This window comes from Camelus dromedarius, chromosome 11, assembly GCF_036321535.1.
Source record: "Camelus dromedarius isolate mCamDro1 chromosome 11, mCamDro1.pat, whole genome shotgun sequence".
NCBI lineage: Eukaryota > Metazoa > Chordata > Mammalia > Artiodactyla > Camelidae > Camelus > Camelus dromedarius.
The window spans coordinates 14,973,400-14,992,481 of NC_087446.1; the positions used below are offsets into that span (position 1 = coordinate 14,973,400).

General features: G+C 36.6%; 1 protein-coding gene across 1 annotated transcript in view; it reads left to right on the plus strand.

Annotated features, from left to right (window-relative positions):
- Positions 1–19,082, plus strand: part of TRHDE (thyrotropin releasing hormone degrading enzyme) — a 330,639-nt gene that overhangs the window by 229,494 nt on the left and 82,063 nt on the right. The window contains exon 7 of the mRNA XM_010988214.3: positions 2,235–2,300. Coding sequence (XP_010986516.3) covers positions 2,235–2,300 — 66 coding nt within the window. The remainder of the gene's footprint in view (positions 1–2,234; positions 2,301–19,082) is intronic.

Genomic DNA, 19,082 nt, shown 5'->3' on the forward strand with positions numbered 1-19,082 from the left:
CAATGTGTTAATTTCTGGTGTACAGTACAGTGTCCCCAGTCATGCATGTGTATACATAGATTCGTTTTCATATTCTTTTTCATGAAACAGGGATTTTTAAAATTGATCTTTGGAAAGAAATGGCTAGTTAAAAATAGCAGAATACATGCTTCTATGGAGAGCTTAAAATGTTCAAGTCAGCAAAACAGACATATTTTCCAAAATTTAATTAAATTATACAATATAATAATAATAGTAATGAGTACAGTGATATTTTATAACTTTTAAATATTGGTTATATTTCTAGGTTTTATTTCCTGTTGGTACTCTGCTCCAGCTCAACCCAGACAGGAAAACGGGTACATTCTTTATTAGGAAGGACTCCTTTGCCATTAGCCCATGCTAAAATGATGGTTTTTATAGCCCGACAAGAGACCAAGTCTTCATTACCTGGAGGGAAACACTTAAATCATCTGAAGATGGCTATTCTGTCCTGAAGGAAAGTTTGAGTTGACTGCAGGAGACTCTGTCTCCCTCCGTAGGTGGCAAGGGTTAGTTTTTCTGCAGAACTGACAGTTTCCACCCTCAGGGTAGGTAGATTAGATTGGGAAATGCATAGGAGGGGAGCTTGTCGAGGAAATTCAAGGAGCAGAGTTGATAAGTTCTAAAGGGAATTCTAACCTGGTCCCCAGATTGAATCATAAAGGCTTATATTTTATGGATTTATACTAGTGTGCAGAAGATAAAGAGTAAGAAGCAAAAAGAAAGAGCAAAGAGTAGAAGGGGTAGGAGAAAAATAAATCAGAAGAGGCATACAGCTCTGTGGCTTGCCAGCCTCATCATTTGTTGAGTTGCGAATAAAATACCCATTTTGGGAGTGACAGTGGTGATGACTGAGATGTTTTGAGACGTTTCTTTAATGGTGATTCATGGAGCCTGAGTACTGTATTGCATTAAAATTCCAGAATTACAGGAAACGATTCTGGTAACAAACAATGGAAATTCATTCTTGCCTCTCTGTACTGGCTGCCTCAGTCCAGCAGCAGGCAGGATGGGGTGATTCTTATGATTCTCTTATAAAAAAGAGATACCTAGTAAGAAATAGTTATTGACGAATAAGAATTTGGATGAAGTGGGATACACAGTCATAAGGGGATTTTTTTTTTCCTCCTTAAAACCAGGCTGTCATTTATATTTAAACTTTTGCTGCTTATATCCACTGCTTCATATAACAATTCGGTGCAGATTGAAATATCTCCTTGAAGGCTTATTTACATTTTACATACAGATTTGTGATCACCCAGGCTTAACCATCATTTCTTGAAGTGTTTCATATTGATTACATGTCAACCTTTTTGCACTGGTCTTGTCCTACAATATAATAATCATTCTCCAAGTGAGATAGACTTAAGTTAGTGTTTTCTTCTATTACTTTAAATATTTATATCAACTACATATTTGTTCTACTTGTCTATGGATATATACAAGTTTCTAAAGGGAAAAAAAACAGGAAGTAAAAATAATTAACTTGTATAATACTGACAGTTAATACTTCTATCATGGTTACTATTTTCCAAACCCAGTTTGAACTGCCTTATATATAGTAATTTATTTAAATTTCCGAACAATCATATTAAATTAGGACTATTATTGCCTATGTTTTACAAGTGAGAAAAGTGAGGAACAGAAGGGTTAAATAGTTTTCCTGAGTAAACCTGGAGAGTACGTGCCAGAGCCGGGATTTGAACTCCAGCAGTGAGACTGCCTGGCACTCCCTGCTCTCCACATCTAGGGGTAAAGTATTCTTGTTTGAGCCAGCAGTAGAGTAACTAGCTATGTTACTTCAAAATCGTATTTTAATACGATTATTTATTAACATGAGTATCCCGCCCTTACTTGATTATGAACTTGTGAGTACAAGAATCATGTTTTATTAATTTTGCCATAAAGAGTGCCCAATAAAATTTGTATTATTCCCAAATTACAGCTTATTATGGCCCTGAGATATTTTGTCCAAGAGCTTTCTATTTTGAAGTCGTTGGTTTTAGATCCACAAAACAAACCAAAAAATGCAGTTATTACCTGTAAGTGAAGTATTGTTTTCATAGTTCTTTTATTTTTTAACTATTTTTAAGAATAAAATTGCATGAAAGAAGCAGACTATTTTTGAATGATATAGAATCATTTTAGAATTATGTTACTTGGTTGAAATTTTTCCTTTTCTTTTCTTTTTAAAAAAACACTCTTTCCTACAGGGCGCTGCTTTAATTAGAATGCTGGCTAATTTTATGGGCCATTCAGTGTTTCAGAGGGGTTTGCAAGTAAGTAAAATGCTTTCTATTTTCTCTTATATTTTTTCTTGTTCCTATGTTTATTTTAAAGATATTTCACAGCTTGGGAAAATGCCAGTATAAAATTACTGAATTTGATGGAAAACTTTAAGATGAGGAAGGTAAGCCGTGTCTTTCCATATGGCAAATGAAAGTGGTAGATAAGATACTCACTGTATCATACAACTCGTAAAACTCTAACTGTTACACCATTTAGAATCTCTTTAATATGCATTTTTAAATTGAAGTAATTTGCAGATATATCAGATCCTAAATATTCTATGTAAGGTTTTATGAAAGTCTATTTCCCTTTACTTCCATTTAAATGTTCGTATAAAGTGAAAACAATGTTAGCCCTGCTAGAATTATGTATTTGAGAAGTTCTTACTGCTGTTTTTCAGATATGTGCCTTTTATGTTGTTTGCTGTCCTAATGTTGATATGCATCGATTGTTATTTGTTCCAAAAATATTTAAGTGTTTTTTTTTAATTAGAAAATACAATATTTTAAATAAAGGGGGAAATAGAAACAGTTTTATCATACTGCACTTAGAGTATGAAGTATGGAATTTAGGAGTAGGTTCTTAGAAAAGGAGGAGTCTTAAACTCTTGAAAGCGAATACAAATATAGAAAAATAGAACTTTTATTCCATTGAACCTGTTGGAGTAAATCATGTTCCCAGCAGCAGTGATTGATGAATTATTTATGCTGCATTCTGCTACTTAGAAGTGTCCTTTAAAGTAAATTGATGTTCACCTGAAATACAATTATGCTAAGACAGAGAGAGCAATCAATCTTACCTGTTCTTAGTAAGCTTTTCATTTTGAAATTTAAATAAACTACATACAGGATCAGGACATATTTTAGTAGTATAATTTCATCTTCAAACCAAAATAAACTAAATGATAAAATACAAAGCCAGAGTTAAATATGTTATGACAAAGCTATAAATGCTTCATACAACAGGGAAAAATATATATAAATTTCTTGAAGAATAATTTCCCTTAGAAAATATTTTTACAGAATTGTTCTGGCAGGGGTTGAAATTTACTTTAACCAGCTTTTTCCGTGAGGGACACCTTCAGAATAGCTGAATTCCATTGAGCATGTTTGCCGAGTGCTAATGTCTCTATTCTGATCACATAGTTAGGAAAATCTTTTTTTTTTTTTTCTCAAAGAGTGCCCTCCATGAATGTCAACTGTCTGGAGAAATGTCCTTTGTTATCCCCACTCCTCTTGTTTTCCCCCAATTGAAGTTGTAGCATCACAGTTACAGAAACTATCTAAGCTTTCATAAGGGCTACACAAATCAAATTTGATCTCCTGGTAGCAAGTTGACGTGAAATCATTTTCTGGATAGTTTTTATTGTTTCTTTTCCCTCATTTGTGTTTATGGATTCGCTCGGCAGATTGAATAACTATAGTTACGTTATCTGGAAAGGACTGTTGCTTTGTAACAGTTTTTTCTTTGTCTTGTCATACTTTGTATGGTGTGCAAAACAGATCCATTTTTTAATATGCCCTTTTCAATTGACCCAGTCTGTTCAATTACTTATGAAACAGTTGGAATATACCCTCTGACTCCCATTATATTAAACTTTCATTGGAAGCTTGTGTTAATTTGGGCCGTTGTGCTCTGATACTTGATTTGGTTAATTTTCAGCTGAGGGACTCTATGTTTGTCAACATTGCATTTCATTTGCCTTGTGACATCTCATTGATCAGATGGATCTTTATCCTTCAGTACTTCCCTTGCAGCTTTATTTATACTCATCACTCAAGCTGATTTAGTGTATCATCAGCAGTTTGGATTAGTTTACAGTAGATCCCTACGTCTGGGTGATAAATTATCATCTCTTGTGCAGGAAGATGTATGGGATGCATTTTGGAAATGACCTCCTGAACAGACACTACACGTCATGGTGCTGAGTGGTCACAGAGTTGATATTAATATATTTCCCATCCACGGGGCTCTGGGGAGTCTTGGTTTACATGTTGTTGAAGGAGCTAATCTGGACTGTCAGCGCTTGCCTCTGCTGGAAAATCTATTAATTGTTTTTACATTAGCCAGGGCTATTTCTACATTGACAAATGGAAGTTTATATTTATAGACAGCCCCAGGGTTGGATTTACCAGGTGTTGGCATCCCACGTTGCAAATAGTTATTTTTTGTTTTGTATATTTTTTCCTCCCTTCATCCTTTTATTCCTTTTTTCCTCTCTCCATCTTTCTTTCCCTTTCCTTTTTTTTTTTTTTAAGTACTTGGAGTTTAGCTGTTATGTTGCACACATATAATGATGGTTTCTTCTAATATTTGTGTTCTCTTATATTTTTTATATCCTTATGGCCCATCTTAAGGTCTTCTGAGACAAACATTTTTTACAAATACAACCACAAATCTATAAAATATATGTTTATGCAATATAAATTTAAAATAGAATATAAATAATTATGTAGTAATAGAAGTATAATATTTATATATTAAATATAATAAAAACAATATAGAAAAGTGGATCAGTTCACATGTTTATATTTAACTTAGCAAGTATCTGAGTATTGAGTCAACTACATTTTTTGTAGCATTTGCAATAGTTTGTTTTGGACAATATATTTCAAGTTTCAATTCACACGTATATCCCTCAGGAGGAAGGGACTCCAGTGGCTTTTTGAGAAAAGTTTTGTTTCTAATACCCATATAATCCATTTGATCAGCTACTAACAAGTGTAGGAAACAGTTTCATACTGAATAACCACAACTTTCCTTGCTCTGGTCTTTTTGATTTGTTTGATCTAATTCCCTTATTTCTTGAATTTTGTCTGATGCTTAAATGTTTCAGTCTTGCATAGATTTTAAAATGCATTGCCTCAAAACGTCTTTGTAACTAGACAGTACGTACATTCATAAAAATCTAGTCCTGGCTACCATTAATACAAGTTAGCTTCCATTTTGATGTTTAAATTGAAAGTTAGAGCAAATCAAGCTTGAACCCTGGCTGGATTATGAATGCCACTCATAAGTAACATATTTTTAAAACATAGAAATGTTTATATTTTTGCAAACTCTCTGTATCTACTGTTCTTCCATAGTCCATTTCTCAAAGTAACAGCTGGCATATCTGGGAACTCAAGAGGCAATGAAATAGGAGAAACGATTCTTTGTCTTGTTTCTAGTTAACGGTAAACTTTCTGCTAGTCACCAAACCGTTCTTGGCCTCTGACTTTAGAATTACAAAATGCAGGCATTGGACGAAATACTCTCTAAGATTTTTTTCATCTTTCAGATTCTCTGAATCTAAGATTTATTTAATGCATTTGACTAGTTAGACAGTTAAGGTTTGATACGTTAATTTTGGACAGCTGTTTTAATTTGATGACATTTGTAAACTAGGCATGCAAAAGTGAGTGCACCCTGTTCTTGAATCTTCAGTTTATCATGTGAATATTAAGACTGTATGGCTTTGAATGTACACAAGACTATAAATATTGTCAAATCAGGCCAGCATTTGTTGTTAACAGACAATTTTTCCTGTTAATTTTGTCAGTAGTCAGAAGCAACATACGTTTCCTTTGCTGTATAATTACCTTTTATACTTTGTTACAGTTTCATATTTTGCTCTAGGTACTTGACATGTGATTGAGCTACAGTCGTCTTAGGTGGCATTTTCTAAGGACTTACATTTTGAAATTTCTTGATTTTCAGAGTATTTGCTATCTTCTCTAAGGTCAGAGTTCCTACTCGTATCCCTGAAATTGGCTGGAATTAACTCTGCTTCCGGATCTGATGGCACTGAGTGTATTGGAGGTCGGTCTGGAGGAGGATCACCACCCCCTTCAATGAGTGTCATGCTAGGGGATTCAGACAAGGGATAATTCCTTTTCTCAGAGGCAAAAAGTGAGCTGCTATTGGTGCCAAGGAAGGCTCAGTGGAATTTAGACTTTTAAGGTCCCCGTTCCTATTCTCAATGTCCCACACTTTCTCAGTCAGTACCCTGATTTTCACATAAAATGAAAAAAGCCCTAATAAAGTCATGAAATTTACTTGAATTGTAATTCTACCACTCAGAATTTCAAACCATACTCTGCTTTTCAGTTATACTGATTCTAAGTCTACAAGAGATATGAGACTCTTTTAGCTTAGTCATAAAAGCTCTCTGGTTCCCTGACCTTCAGCTGAGAAGTTAAAGCATGGAGGTTGTAATTTTCTTTTTGCAGTCTCTCCAGTCTAGTCAGAAATAGCCATTCTTCTCAAAGATTTTATAATTCTCTCTTTTTACTGTAATGTTCTATTGAAACAGTCATTTGTGTTCCCAAAGCCTCGTCTTCAATTTAGACAAGTTTAGGTGACAATTTAACAAACTGTTTTGATCCTGAAAGCCATGGATTACCAGGATCCTACTGCCTACAATTAATGATATTGCCTCATTTACATCTGATGAAGACAGACAATTGGTAGGTTTCCATCTTGGAGGGTCTGTTTTCTGGAACATACCACTTGGTATATAATGCGACAGCAAAGCCAAAACCTTTCTGGGTTTTTCAAACAGAAAGGGATTTAACACAGAGTATATGAATGTCCTAAAACTATTTGGAGAGTTTCAGAGGAGTGAAGGTCAGTAGAGGCACTGCTAGACTTTAGAAAAATCAAGAAATTTTCATCCAATGTAGTTCTAGCCAGGTTTTGGAAGAGAGTGAAATTAAATGTGCTTGTTCAATTCGCCATCTTAATCCAGAAGTCCTTTGACTTACTTTTTTCTGTTGGCTTTGGTGACACTGTGTTTCATCTTAGTTCACCCCATGCTCAACCCCTAATACAGTAAGAATTGATGAATCTTTCCACAATGATCACATCTTTCATTTCCTAGGCTTCTTATTGTTTAAGTACATACACATTCATTCTCACCCATATGTAGCAATGCTTATGCATTTGATTAATAAATTATGACCTACTTTTTTTACCCTGTTTTTATAATTTAAGCTTCCACAGCTCAAATCCCCAATTTTACATAAGAATTCTAGGCTTACTCTTCAAGTTAATAAATCAAATAAGGATTATTTTAGATAGAACTGTTTCACATGACTTTGACCTTTCTTATTTTATTTTTCCTTGTTTTTATCTCCCTAGTTACATTGTTTTTCTTTTTCTCTGAGTTTTCTAGGAATAAAAGAATAAAGCTATAAATTTGAAATCCTCAGATAACATTGACTGACTCTGTAGCTATTAAAAAAATAATTAGTACACAGTTCTACTGCTTTTTCTGTTCAAACAAAACAGTATTGTTTTAATGATTTGAGCCTGGTGGTACCATTCTTCATGTTGCTATGTGGCAACACCAGAGAGTTGAAATTATGCAAAAAAAATCACTGTTAAGCTTGATATAAACTCAAATCAGACTCTGAAATTCGTGTCAGAAAGTGAGTCACCTTCTTGCTCATCCAATGAGGATAATTCAATATCATTTAAAATATGGTTGAATAAAGAAAGATTCCTCTTGATTAGTATTTAACTGCTCTTTTCCATAAGGTAACCTACAAAAAGATATTTGGCTCCAATTATCAGGGTGGAAATTGCTTATGCAAATCAATGTAAGGCAATGAGGTGTGGATAAAAAGCAAAAGGGAAATATCATTATTATTGGTCTGTGCTCATAAAAATCCTGATTGCCTGAAGGTAATGACAGCACAAAGCTGTAGGGGTTATTAGCAGCAACAACATACTCAATAACTCGTGTTCCGACACGAGGTTGTATCTTAGCGTTGTGTGTACAGGATTTTTATTTGGTAAGTGCAAGCTTGTGTTTGTGAGTGTTTGTCCCCTTGCAGGGGGGTTTCCAGGTAAATGAAAAGTCAGGCAATAACGGAGGAACAGAGACAGTGTGTCAAAGTTAATTTCCTTTTTGAAAAGATAGTACTGTGTTTTCATCCAGATGGCTGCTGAATCATGCTTAATCTAAAATTGAATGACCGTCGATGGTTTTGGTTCATCTTTCTCCGTGTTTCTGTGCAGTTTTAGATATGGTATAGGTTGAAAGGTTAACACTTTATAATAATTTTTTGTGGTTACTCAATACCATATGATCATAATGCTGTCCGTGCTGGTGTTTAGCCATTGGTTTTGACCTCATTAGCATTTAACTCATTAAAGACCTAACTACAAAGCTAAAGTTAATGAGTATACTATAGAGAAAATATTAATTTTGAGGAAAGATTCCATGGATTTGAGAATCAAGACTACTATCTCTAATTTTTAAAAAGGTGTTTAAAAAAATTACGTATCAATAGCTATTCATACTTCTCAATCGTAGAAAAAGAATGAACTTGTTTATGTACAGCTACCAGTTGAATCTCTTTCATTTTGCTCTGAATTAAATGTTGTTATTTGACTACTGTGACTATACAGAATTAACTGAAAAACCCTCATTATTAAATGACATAAACCTCTATTTGGTCATCCCACAAGCGTTTACCCAGCTTAACGGGAGGCCTTGTAAATATATACTTATGGGTTTTCTTTTACCTGTTAGTTAAAAGCTTGAGCTATGTTATATATTTTAACAGGGTTGATACTATAAAATGATGTTTATGATAACTTTATTTAAAATGTATTTGAGAAATGATTAGACACATTTATTTCATGAGTAATATATTTATATATTGGTATAAGTGTAATTTGATCTTTAAATATGCACTCACTGGGGTGTGGCTCTCTACAAATTCTCTCACTCCTTGTAAACCTTACTTTGGTTAGATCTCTAGTTCAGAAGTACAGTCAACTTGCCTTAGAGGCATTTTTTTTCTAACCTACTTGGCTCTTGTGTCAGCAGTTTTCCTTCATTTTCTTTTTTAAACTTGTTTTTTTTTTCCTCTTATTTGATGTCCTCTTTTCAGAATATTCATGTAATAGCCTAGAACTACATATTTGACAATGTTGAAAGCTTTGCTGCTAAAAAAAAAAAATCCTTCTAAGTTGGGAAGATTCTTTTCCTTGTCACTCATATTGATGACTTGTCATTTGCTTGGTGACTCTATTACATAGTTTAATACTAGGAGTAGGACATAGATGTTCCATAATATATTTAGTTTTTCCTTTGTTGGTGAACATTTAGCTTTGTTTCCAGTTTTTGTTAAATAAACAACATTGTAATACTCTTTAAATGATAGATTTTTTCCATTATATTTTGATTGTCTTTTCATCTACATTTCTGAAAGTACATTACCGATTTTTCTTCTAGAATATTAAGTCAATATATATTAGTAGAAACAAAGTTTGAAAGTTCTCTTTTTATAGCACACTAAACAAACAACATCAGGTCTTATTTTCTAAATAAGTTTCTTACTTATTTAATAAATAAAAATTACCCAGTTGTTTCAGTGTATGTATTTTTATCACAAGTGAAGTTGAAAACTTTTCATACGCTCTCTTATACTTCACTTTTTTCACTTACTTTCTTATGACATATTTACCCATGCATTTTACCTGTTTAAAAAAATGGAAGTTTTACTCCCTTTTCATAACTTTACGTGAGTAGTTAAAAAATAAAAATAATGAACCAAAACATATTTCTACAAATTCTTTTTCCCTTTGTAACCTAAATATCAAAATTATTGTCACGAAAAAACCACATGTTACAAACTAGTGGCTTAACAGGAGTACTGTAAAGACCTATCCTAAGTTATATATTTGGAGCCTGTCTTACAAGAGATTCAAATGCATTCAGAATTCCATGTTGATCTACCTCTGTGTTTCTGTCTATGGAAGAGAAGTCTCTGTGTTCGTGTGGCACTCAGAGAAATGGGGATATTCATTTATCTTCCTGCATCTCATTTCCTTTTGCAGTCAGTCTCTTATGTTCACTTTTCTCTTCTGCTCAAGGTCTCTCCCTGTGATTATGTTACAGATTATTTTTTCCCTTAAGAGCAGTAACTCATCCTAGTGTTAAAATCTTTTCTTAACGCTTTGTGCTAATAAATCAAACTTGTGATTTCTCTTCCTGCATCAGCTCTACTTAGTTTTATATCCACGTTGTTCACTCATCAGATTTGTTGAGTTATTCATATATCCCCCACATATTTATTACATACCCACTCACTGCCAGACACTGTAAATACCAAGTATTCAGGGCATGCTGCACACAGCAGGTCCGCCCCCTGATCTCATGAATCATATAATAAGACTGATGCTAAATAGGAGAAAAGTAAATACATATATATTTACTAAATATGATAACTGCTAGGAAGGAAAAAAATAGGATGTTGTTAGAGAACATAGGGGTAGGTGGGTCAGGCAACTTTATGTTGGATGTTTAGAAAATCCGTCTTGAGAAGAAGGTATGTGTATGGAGTTCTGAAGGATGAGAAGTTGCTGGAGGTGAGGGGAGATCATTCCAGAAAGATGGAAGGGCTTCTACAAAGGGCTGAGGGAAAGAACTGAGCATGTTCAAGGGAAAGAAAGAAACTGGTATAGATGAGCAGAGTTAGTAAGGACAAGAGATGAGATAGAAGAGGAAGGCGGGAGGTAATTGTGTAGTGCAAAAATACCTTAAGAAGGCTGAATTTTATTCTGAGTGCAGTGGGATGCTATTAAACAGTTTTAAACTGGGAAGTGACATGGCTCTATTTATATTTAAAATAGTTATCTGGCTAATTGTAATAATACATTGGGATGGGGGTAATCAGCATATCAAAAGAGGAATCAGTTAATAAAATTAGGAAGATATTTTAATATTCAGGTGAGAGAGGGTAGAGGTTTACATAGTCAGTAGATATGCAGCGACGTGGATGGGTTCAAAATGTTTTTAGAAGGTAGAATGAAATAGACCTGGGGTAGATTGGATAAAGAGTGTGGTATGAAAGATGAGGAAAAAAAGATGCCTGTGAATGATTCTGAGGTTGAAGTCCTGAGACCAAGTCCTGAAGGGCTGTAGCAGTTGGAGGTTGAGGGTAGAGGAGGGACCAATGAGAGACTGAGGTGAAGGAGTTCAAGAAGCAGGCAGAACACGAAGGGTGTGGTGTCACTCATGTCAAGGAAAAAAAAAATATTTCAAAAATAAGAAAGTGATCAAGGAGAGGTGGAGTGGAATAAAGACTGCAAAGTGTCCTTTTGGCATCTTGCAAATTTAATGATTTTAGTGGAAGGGGTTAAACAGTGAATGGGAAAATTCTTAAATGGGGGCAGTGTATGTAGAAGAAAATTTTAAAATCTGCCAAGAAAGGAGATCAGGAAAAACAGGGTATATAGTTAGAGGGGGATGAGGGCTAAGGAAAGTTTTTATTTTGTTTTGTTTTTAAAGATGGGAAGTCAGTTGTACTAGTTTTAGGCTAGTAAAGAAGGAGTCGGGACAGAAGAGTTTGCTAATGCTGGACAAGTAAGAGATTCCTGGGAGTCTGGTTCTTAAGAAGGTGCAAAGACTGGTCATTGATAGGAGAGACAGATAGTTCCAATAAATTTGGAGATTTGGACATGGGAAAATAAAAGAGCCCCTTTTCTGATGATTTTTTTTTTTTTTTTGAGTGTTATTTGAAGTAAGGTCAATGGCTGACAGTGAGGTAATTCTGGGCAGTATGAGAGGTTTGAAGACTGAAAATTGGGAAGAGTAGGAAGGCTTCCTGAAAGTATTGAGCATTGGGTTTGGTGATTATGAATTTATAATAAAACTCAACTGCTCAGTTGCATTATTTTCTCCTGTGATGCTCAGCTGCATGGGTGCAGGTTTGGAGAAGGCAAATACTCAGATTCATCCAGGACTGGGTTTTTTGCCAGCTAGTATAATTAAAGGACAGAGCTGCCGAGAAGATGAGGCTATTTGCTGGACCTGATTAAGATGCAATAGAAGCTGGATATCCAGGGACACAAAAACGGGAAGGATCTGATAGACAATTACCTACCATTAATAATGCTAACAATACATAACATATTAGCAAGTATATGTGATTTTAACACCAAATGGAAGAAATCCCCCATGTTTTTGAGCATATGGGAAATTTAATCTGTCCTTATTGAATTCTCTTAGGTCATGCCCATTGGTAGGAGAATGTTCCAGGGAACTTGATCAGTCTAGAACACGTGGTGAAGAACCTCTGTTCTCATCCACACTGAAAGGCAGTCTTACTAGTTTCATGGGAAAGAAGTGAGATCGTGCACGTGGCTCGAGTGTTTGGTATACATCTTGTCCAGGCCTTGCCTTGCTGGTCGGTGGCCTGAAGGTTAGTGTCTTTGCTGTTTCGGTGCTCACTTAGGTGTGGCCTAATTAGTGTCCCCATTTCGTGAGCTCCCCCATCAGTGGTCATTTCACCTCAGTAGACCTCTGTGAAAAACCGGGTGCTACACCCCCAGCCTCTTTCTTTTTCCAGACTTGGACAGGAGACGGTTCCCAAGCTTTTCTCAAGTCCAAAGAAGATTTGGTCTCATTTTTTTCTTGCAGTTTTACTTTTTAAAAGTTAAAAAAAAAATTTCCTCCTCCAAGTTAGTCCACTTAATCTCCCTTCCCTGGGCTTCTGGAACATTTTGACTTCTCTCGGAGGTTAGGTTGAAGATGTTGACTTTAGGCTTTTTTTCCCCCTGAGTTTGATCTTAAAATAACTAGTTTCTTGGGTTCTTTGTGTGGCAGGCTTTTTTTTTTTTTTTTTTTTTCCTAAGTGCTTTACTTGTTTTATGTCATTTTCTATGCACACTGTTCTCAAGTAAGTACTATATTATCTACTCTATTTTTCCAGTTGAAGAAATTCAGGTTTAGAGAAAATAGACTTCTTACCTAAGATCTCATGGTTGGTAAAGATTAGCCTGAATTCTTAGTTTTTGTGAATATGCACACCACTTCTTTCTCAACTGAGTTTCACTTTCTTCTCAACTAGCCATCGGCACCTGGGGCTGAGTGAGAAAACCCCGCGTACGTGACCTTCAGTCAGTCGGCATCTTCATTTACCGAAGGCGGGGAATTTTTTACCAGCCAGGATATAATTTATCTATTTTGTGAGCTTGCTGTGGTCAAAGCCCTTTACCGGGGCATTCAGAAAAAGCAATTCACAAACTTCAGTTTTACCAATAGATTCATTTTATGTCTCAGTCGTATTTCAAGCTAGCAGCAGCCTTGAGAGGTGGGGATAGTTTAGGACCTCAGGACACCCCTATAGACTTACTTTCACACTATTTGGCTGACAGGTGTAGGGCCCTGTCAAGTTGTTGTGGAACGGAGCACAATTCAACAGCCCCATACGGCACCTCTGGAAGCGTTCCTGCTTGTGGCAGCATCGATGGCACCATCTACCATTGCTAAAATAAGTGGCATGTGAACACACAGCTGATGCAGGAATATGCCATTGTCTGCAATTTAAGATAAACAAACAAACAAAATCTTTCATGGGCTAGCAGGTTGTTTAGATTTAAAATTTTATGATTTTCCTGGTATCTTTCACAACCCCTTAAGAAAGTACTGATTTTACAAAATTTACATTCATGATGTGGAGTAATGGATTTTTTAAAAGCATTTTACTGTTATATTTTATTTATTTATTATTGTATTTTTTAATTATTTTATTTTGGCAGTGAGGAGGTGGTAATTAAGTTTATTTATTTATTTTTTTAGAGGAGATACTGGGGGTTGAACCCAGGACCTCATGCACGCTAAGCACGTGCTCTACTACTTGAGCTATATACCCTCCCCATGTTTTTAAAAACATGTAAAATGCCCTTTTCTTCCTACAGAAGTATCTGAATACTTCTATATCTAAGTAAACAACTTGTGAAAGTAAATTAAGGTTAAACACACATTTAAAAAAATGAAAATCAAAAATCATGCAAACAATGATATAACTGACTTATCAACTATTGTCATTCTGTCTAGTCAAACAACTTTCCTTCCTAAATTTCACCTCTTTTTTTTTCTTTTTTTTTTCTTTTTTAACTGTACCTGGAGGTCAGAAACTGCTGTACCTCCCAAAGTTTGGTAATAGTTTCTGTTTTACTGGGTTTCTTTCTTGGAAGCTTGTTATAATTTAATAATAAAAATTTGATAATTGTACTTCTTTATCCATCGTTCTTATCTAATAGAATTAAAATGCACACATTCTTTTATTTTGCATAATGCTTTTTCAGTGCTTTGCTACTCAATTTTACTTAATTTCATAACTTCCATCCTGTCTTCAGATGTTAACAAAAGTCACGCTTTGATCTGTAGTCTGCCATTCTCGTGTTTCAGTTGGTCATCTGTCAGTGTTTTAGTCTCTTGCTTCCATTTCTCAGCATCAAGGGATTTAGAAACATCCTCTCAAGTGCACGGCCAGGCTTCAGATGGGTTTATCCAGCCCTTGTGTGACACTGCTGTCCTCCGGCAGCATAAATCTGCTTTTGTTGTTGTCCGTGGGTCCCTGTAAGAGCTCCTTACTCTGATAATGCACACACTTACAAATATTTAATGTTAGACACTTACAAATATTTAATGTCATAGCTCCCAGTTTAAAAGCCCTTAATCTAGAAGTTTTAAGACAAAAGATTCACATGGTTTCATTTTTTATTGTCGTCACTCTATGTGTTCTCCTCTTTGTAGAGCTTTCATACCTTTATTTCCAACCTTCTTGTCTGCCTCTTTTCTTTTTTTTAAGTCTCCATCTCTTCCCCTCCCATACTTAATATCCTTAATAATAAAAGCCTAGTAGATTTATATTTTCATTTTGCAGAAGTCGTGAGGGATAATTTCCATTTTTCTCGCTGAGGTGACCAAGAGAATTTAAGATGTCTTTATTTTGTGTGTATCATCCATGTGTGTTGTATCAGTCAGGGTTTTGGGTTGCAAGCAACAGAGACAAACTCTGGCTAAATTAAGCGTAAAGGAATTTTTTTTGGAATATAAGGTAGCCATTGGAATCACTGGGAAAGCTGGAGACTCAGGCTTGCAAAACAGGTAACAGGGACGAAGGTGGGATTCAGAAATTAGGAAACATAGTCCAGGTCATGCCACAGGACTGGCTGGCTTGGTTGCTGCCATTAGCGTGGCTGTATCTGGACTGTTGGTGTCACCATCGCAGGGAATGTGATTTCAGCTGTTTCTGCTCCTTTGTATTGATCCTGTAGGAGTCACAGTCCCGGGATGAAGTGCCCACCTGTGTCCATGCTTTAGCTGCCGGGGGGAGTGGAGAGGGAGGATTTAGAATTTTGTCCCTTCCATTTCAAGTGAGAGGTATCGCTCACCCTCACCTTCCTCCAGGATTCCCTAATGAGTTATTGCCTCCATATACAAGTGGGGTTTGAATGCTGGAAAGCCAAAAGAATGACAAACGCCCACTACAATTTAGAAATGAATAATATTTCAAACCCTTGCTTCAGACTTCTTGTCACATAGTCAGAAAAATCAATACCTGAATGTACCTGTCATTTCCCAGACTAGTCTTACAAGTAGAAGGGATTCTACTTCCCGGTGTCACTGAGGCCCAGACTTGGCAGCCCTGTCTCATTGGAGGAAACACTATTGGTGGGTTTCCCATAAGCTTGCTTCCTCTTCATTCCCCAAGAATTTTTAAGCCAAGTCTTCCAGAAATTTTTTTTAACCAAATTCTGATTTTGTTCAGGTTCTCACCCATCTAGATGTAATCTGTATCATCATACCCTTCACAGGATTGGGTCCTGGCTTGTGCAATCCCAAAACAGTACTCCTTGAAGCTTCATTAACAGATTTCTGCGAGTACATGATGCAATTCTGACAAATGGAAATCATAGGGAGTTTGACGTAGCATTTGAGGAAACATTTTCCAGATTCTTAAAAAGAGATTCTCAGGAAGGAATTCCGTCTCTTCCTCTGTGCAATGTCACATCTGAATGGGGTTCTTGGAATTGCTGCACTCATCTAGCCCCAAAATCTGACGATGAAACCAAAATATAGATAAAGGTGGGGCCAACAGAATTCCAGAGGGAAAGAGCTGCAGCTCTGTCTTACCTCCTTATAATAGGAAAGAATAAAACCTGTCATTAAAAATGGTCATTCCAGAGTGGATTTATTTGTTATTTGTCGCTAAGCACATATAAATCAATCCATATATCTTTGGTTTTTATCAAACTGCCCCTTCATGTCCTGAGAAATGAACCATTTATACAGCTAACACTCTGGTTTAACTGGCTGAAAGGTTCATGAATGCTGCAGGGCTCATTAATAGGAGAGCCAGTATTCTATAATTATTTCCATATGAATTTTAAAAGAATAGTTCTTTACTTCCTCGGCTCACTGTTTACATTTTCCACTTGTTTTTATTTGTCCCACTGGCTTTTAGATACGAAATCTTATGAACCGTGTCATTTGTAAGCAAAGCAAGTAAAACAAAACGTGGTCTCATACCCAATAGTTCATAGGCTTTTGATGACATCATAGCCAATTGCATACACCAATGCAACTTGTATATCTGACACATATGCACTGAGATAGTATATTAAGTCCCATGTTAGTGTTTTCATATGACGTTTTGGGGGAACCTGATAGGTACAAGAAATCTCTGTTTACTGCATTGTCAGCTGTCAGTGGAAAGGCATATTGCATAAGGAAAGACAGAAATCACACAAATATATTCAGCATCTCCTGTGATGCTGGTTAAAGAGTTGTAAGTAGGAATAAAAAGGTCCTTAATCTCATGGAGTTTGTAGACTACGTAAGCAGTCAAACTAATAAACAGGCAATTATACTACAGTGTGATAAATGCTCTTATATGGTGAGACATGTGAGAATATAAGAGGGGTACTTAACTCAGAATTGGGAAAGGAGTGGGAATGGGCAGGAAAGGATTCCTGGAGGAAATATATCCAATTTGGCTCCTGGAGAGTGAATTGAATTTAAATAGGTAAAGGAGAAAAGACTGTGCAGAGAACTAGAAAAGGGAGGAAGTATGCCTTAGGCATCTGCCAGAAAGCTGGAAGGGCTAAGTTGAGTTAGAGGACAACGAAGTAACAGATGGGGTTGGAGAGGCAGAGAGGGACCAGACCATGAGGGACGCCTTTAAGTTACAGTAGGGTGTTTGGACTGTATTCTGAATGCAGCAGGGATTCATGTGTGTATTTGATGAAAAGAATCCATGTGTGGCTCCATGACAGAGATTTGATTTGAAAGAGACAAAGCAGAAGCAGGAGCAGTAGCAGGCATCTGGGCAAGATACTGTAGAGTGGCTGTCAAACTTAAAAGGATGGGGGAATGCTGGGGGCATATTTAGGATTTGGATCAGTACCTGAATGTGGCAGAAAGAGAGAGACAGAGGCATCAAGGATGATCCCTTGGTTGAGGTAGATGGAAGGGTCATCACTGGGGAAGAGCTGCCAAAAGGAGATGGTGTTGATGCAGGAAAAATGGATGTGGGGCATGAGGAGGGCATGTCCCAGGCTTTGGTTGAGCCCCTGGGATGTGCCCCGCCAAGTGTGGGTCCTTGGCTTCGCACAGGAAAGAATTCAAGAGTGAGCCACAGTTGAGTAAAGGTAGATTTATTTAGAGAGATACATCAAAAGGCAAGAGAAAGGCCATGAGGTGGTGGGAGTTGGGTGCCCAGATTAGAGTAAAAGTAGGTACACACTCTGTAGACAGAGTGTGGGCTGTCTCCTAACGGGCAGAGAGAGGCTGGAGGCTGCGAGGCACCATGTTGCCAGTTTTTATGGGCTCAGTGGCTTCATATGCTAATAAGTGGAAGGACCAGCCTAACTAGCCTGGGGAAGGGGCTGGGATTCCCAGGAAGTTGGCCATTTCCCACTCTGACCTTTTGTGGCTCGCCCTGGGACTGCCGGTGCCTGTGGGCGTGTTATTCACCATGTTAATATATTACAATTGGCGTATAATGAAGCTCAAGATCTGCTAGAAGTCAAATCTCCCACCATCTTGAGCCTCAAGGCTACTGGGGGTTGAATCTTCCATCATTTGATGTTAATTGCTGTAGCATTCCTTGAATGGCTGTGCCTGCCCCCTTCCTGTCTCAGTATGGGGGAGGACAATGAGCTCAGCTTTGAGCATGACTCAGTTAACTGTGTGTCATCTCGTAGATACTGGATTTGGGTCAGCAATTGTGTGCACAGGTGTAGGGTTTGGACAAGGACTGGGGTCTCTGAGTTCCAGTGTTTTGATTTCTTAAATGATGATGTTAACGTCTAGCTCATACACGTCATGAGATTGAATGAAATGAAATATACAGCAACTTACACAGCGCTAAAAGGAAGGCAGATAGTATTGTTTTCATGTAGTATGTTCTTTAATTTTTATTAATGATGCTTTTCCTTTTGTTATTCCATTTTCCAGCCTGTAGCCTGAAATGATTAAAAAGATGATAGCAGCTAGGGGAGGGTATAGCTCAGTGGTAGAGCACGTGACTAGCATGCACTAAGTTCTGGGTTCAATCTCCAGTACCTCCATTAAAATAAATAAATAAAAACCTAATTACCTCCCCCAGCAAAAAGAATTAAAAAAAATTAAAATTAAAAAAAGAGGTGATAGCAGCTGACATCTACAGAACAGACAGTACTGTGTTAGGCATGCTTCACTTTTTTAACTGTGTACAGATATTAAATCATTTATTTCTCAGAAAAACTCTGTGCATCACATACTTTTATTATCCATATTTTATAGATGTGAAGACAGGCACAAAGAGGGTAAGTAACCTGCTGAAGATCATAGCTAGGGAGCATTGGAGCCTGGATTTGGACAAAGACAGTCAGGCTCCCATTCCTGCACTTTATCAGAATATACTTTTGCTTAACATGCTTTAAACGTCTAATTGGTTGACATTGTTGGTTTTGTTCCTTAAGAATGTTCTAGTGGTCACCTT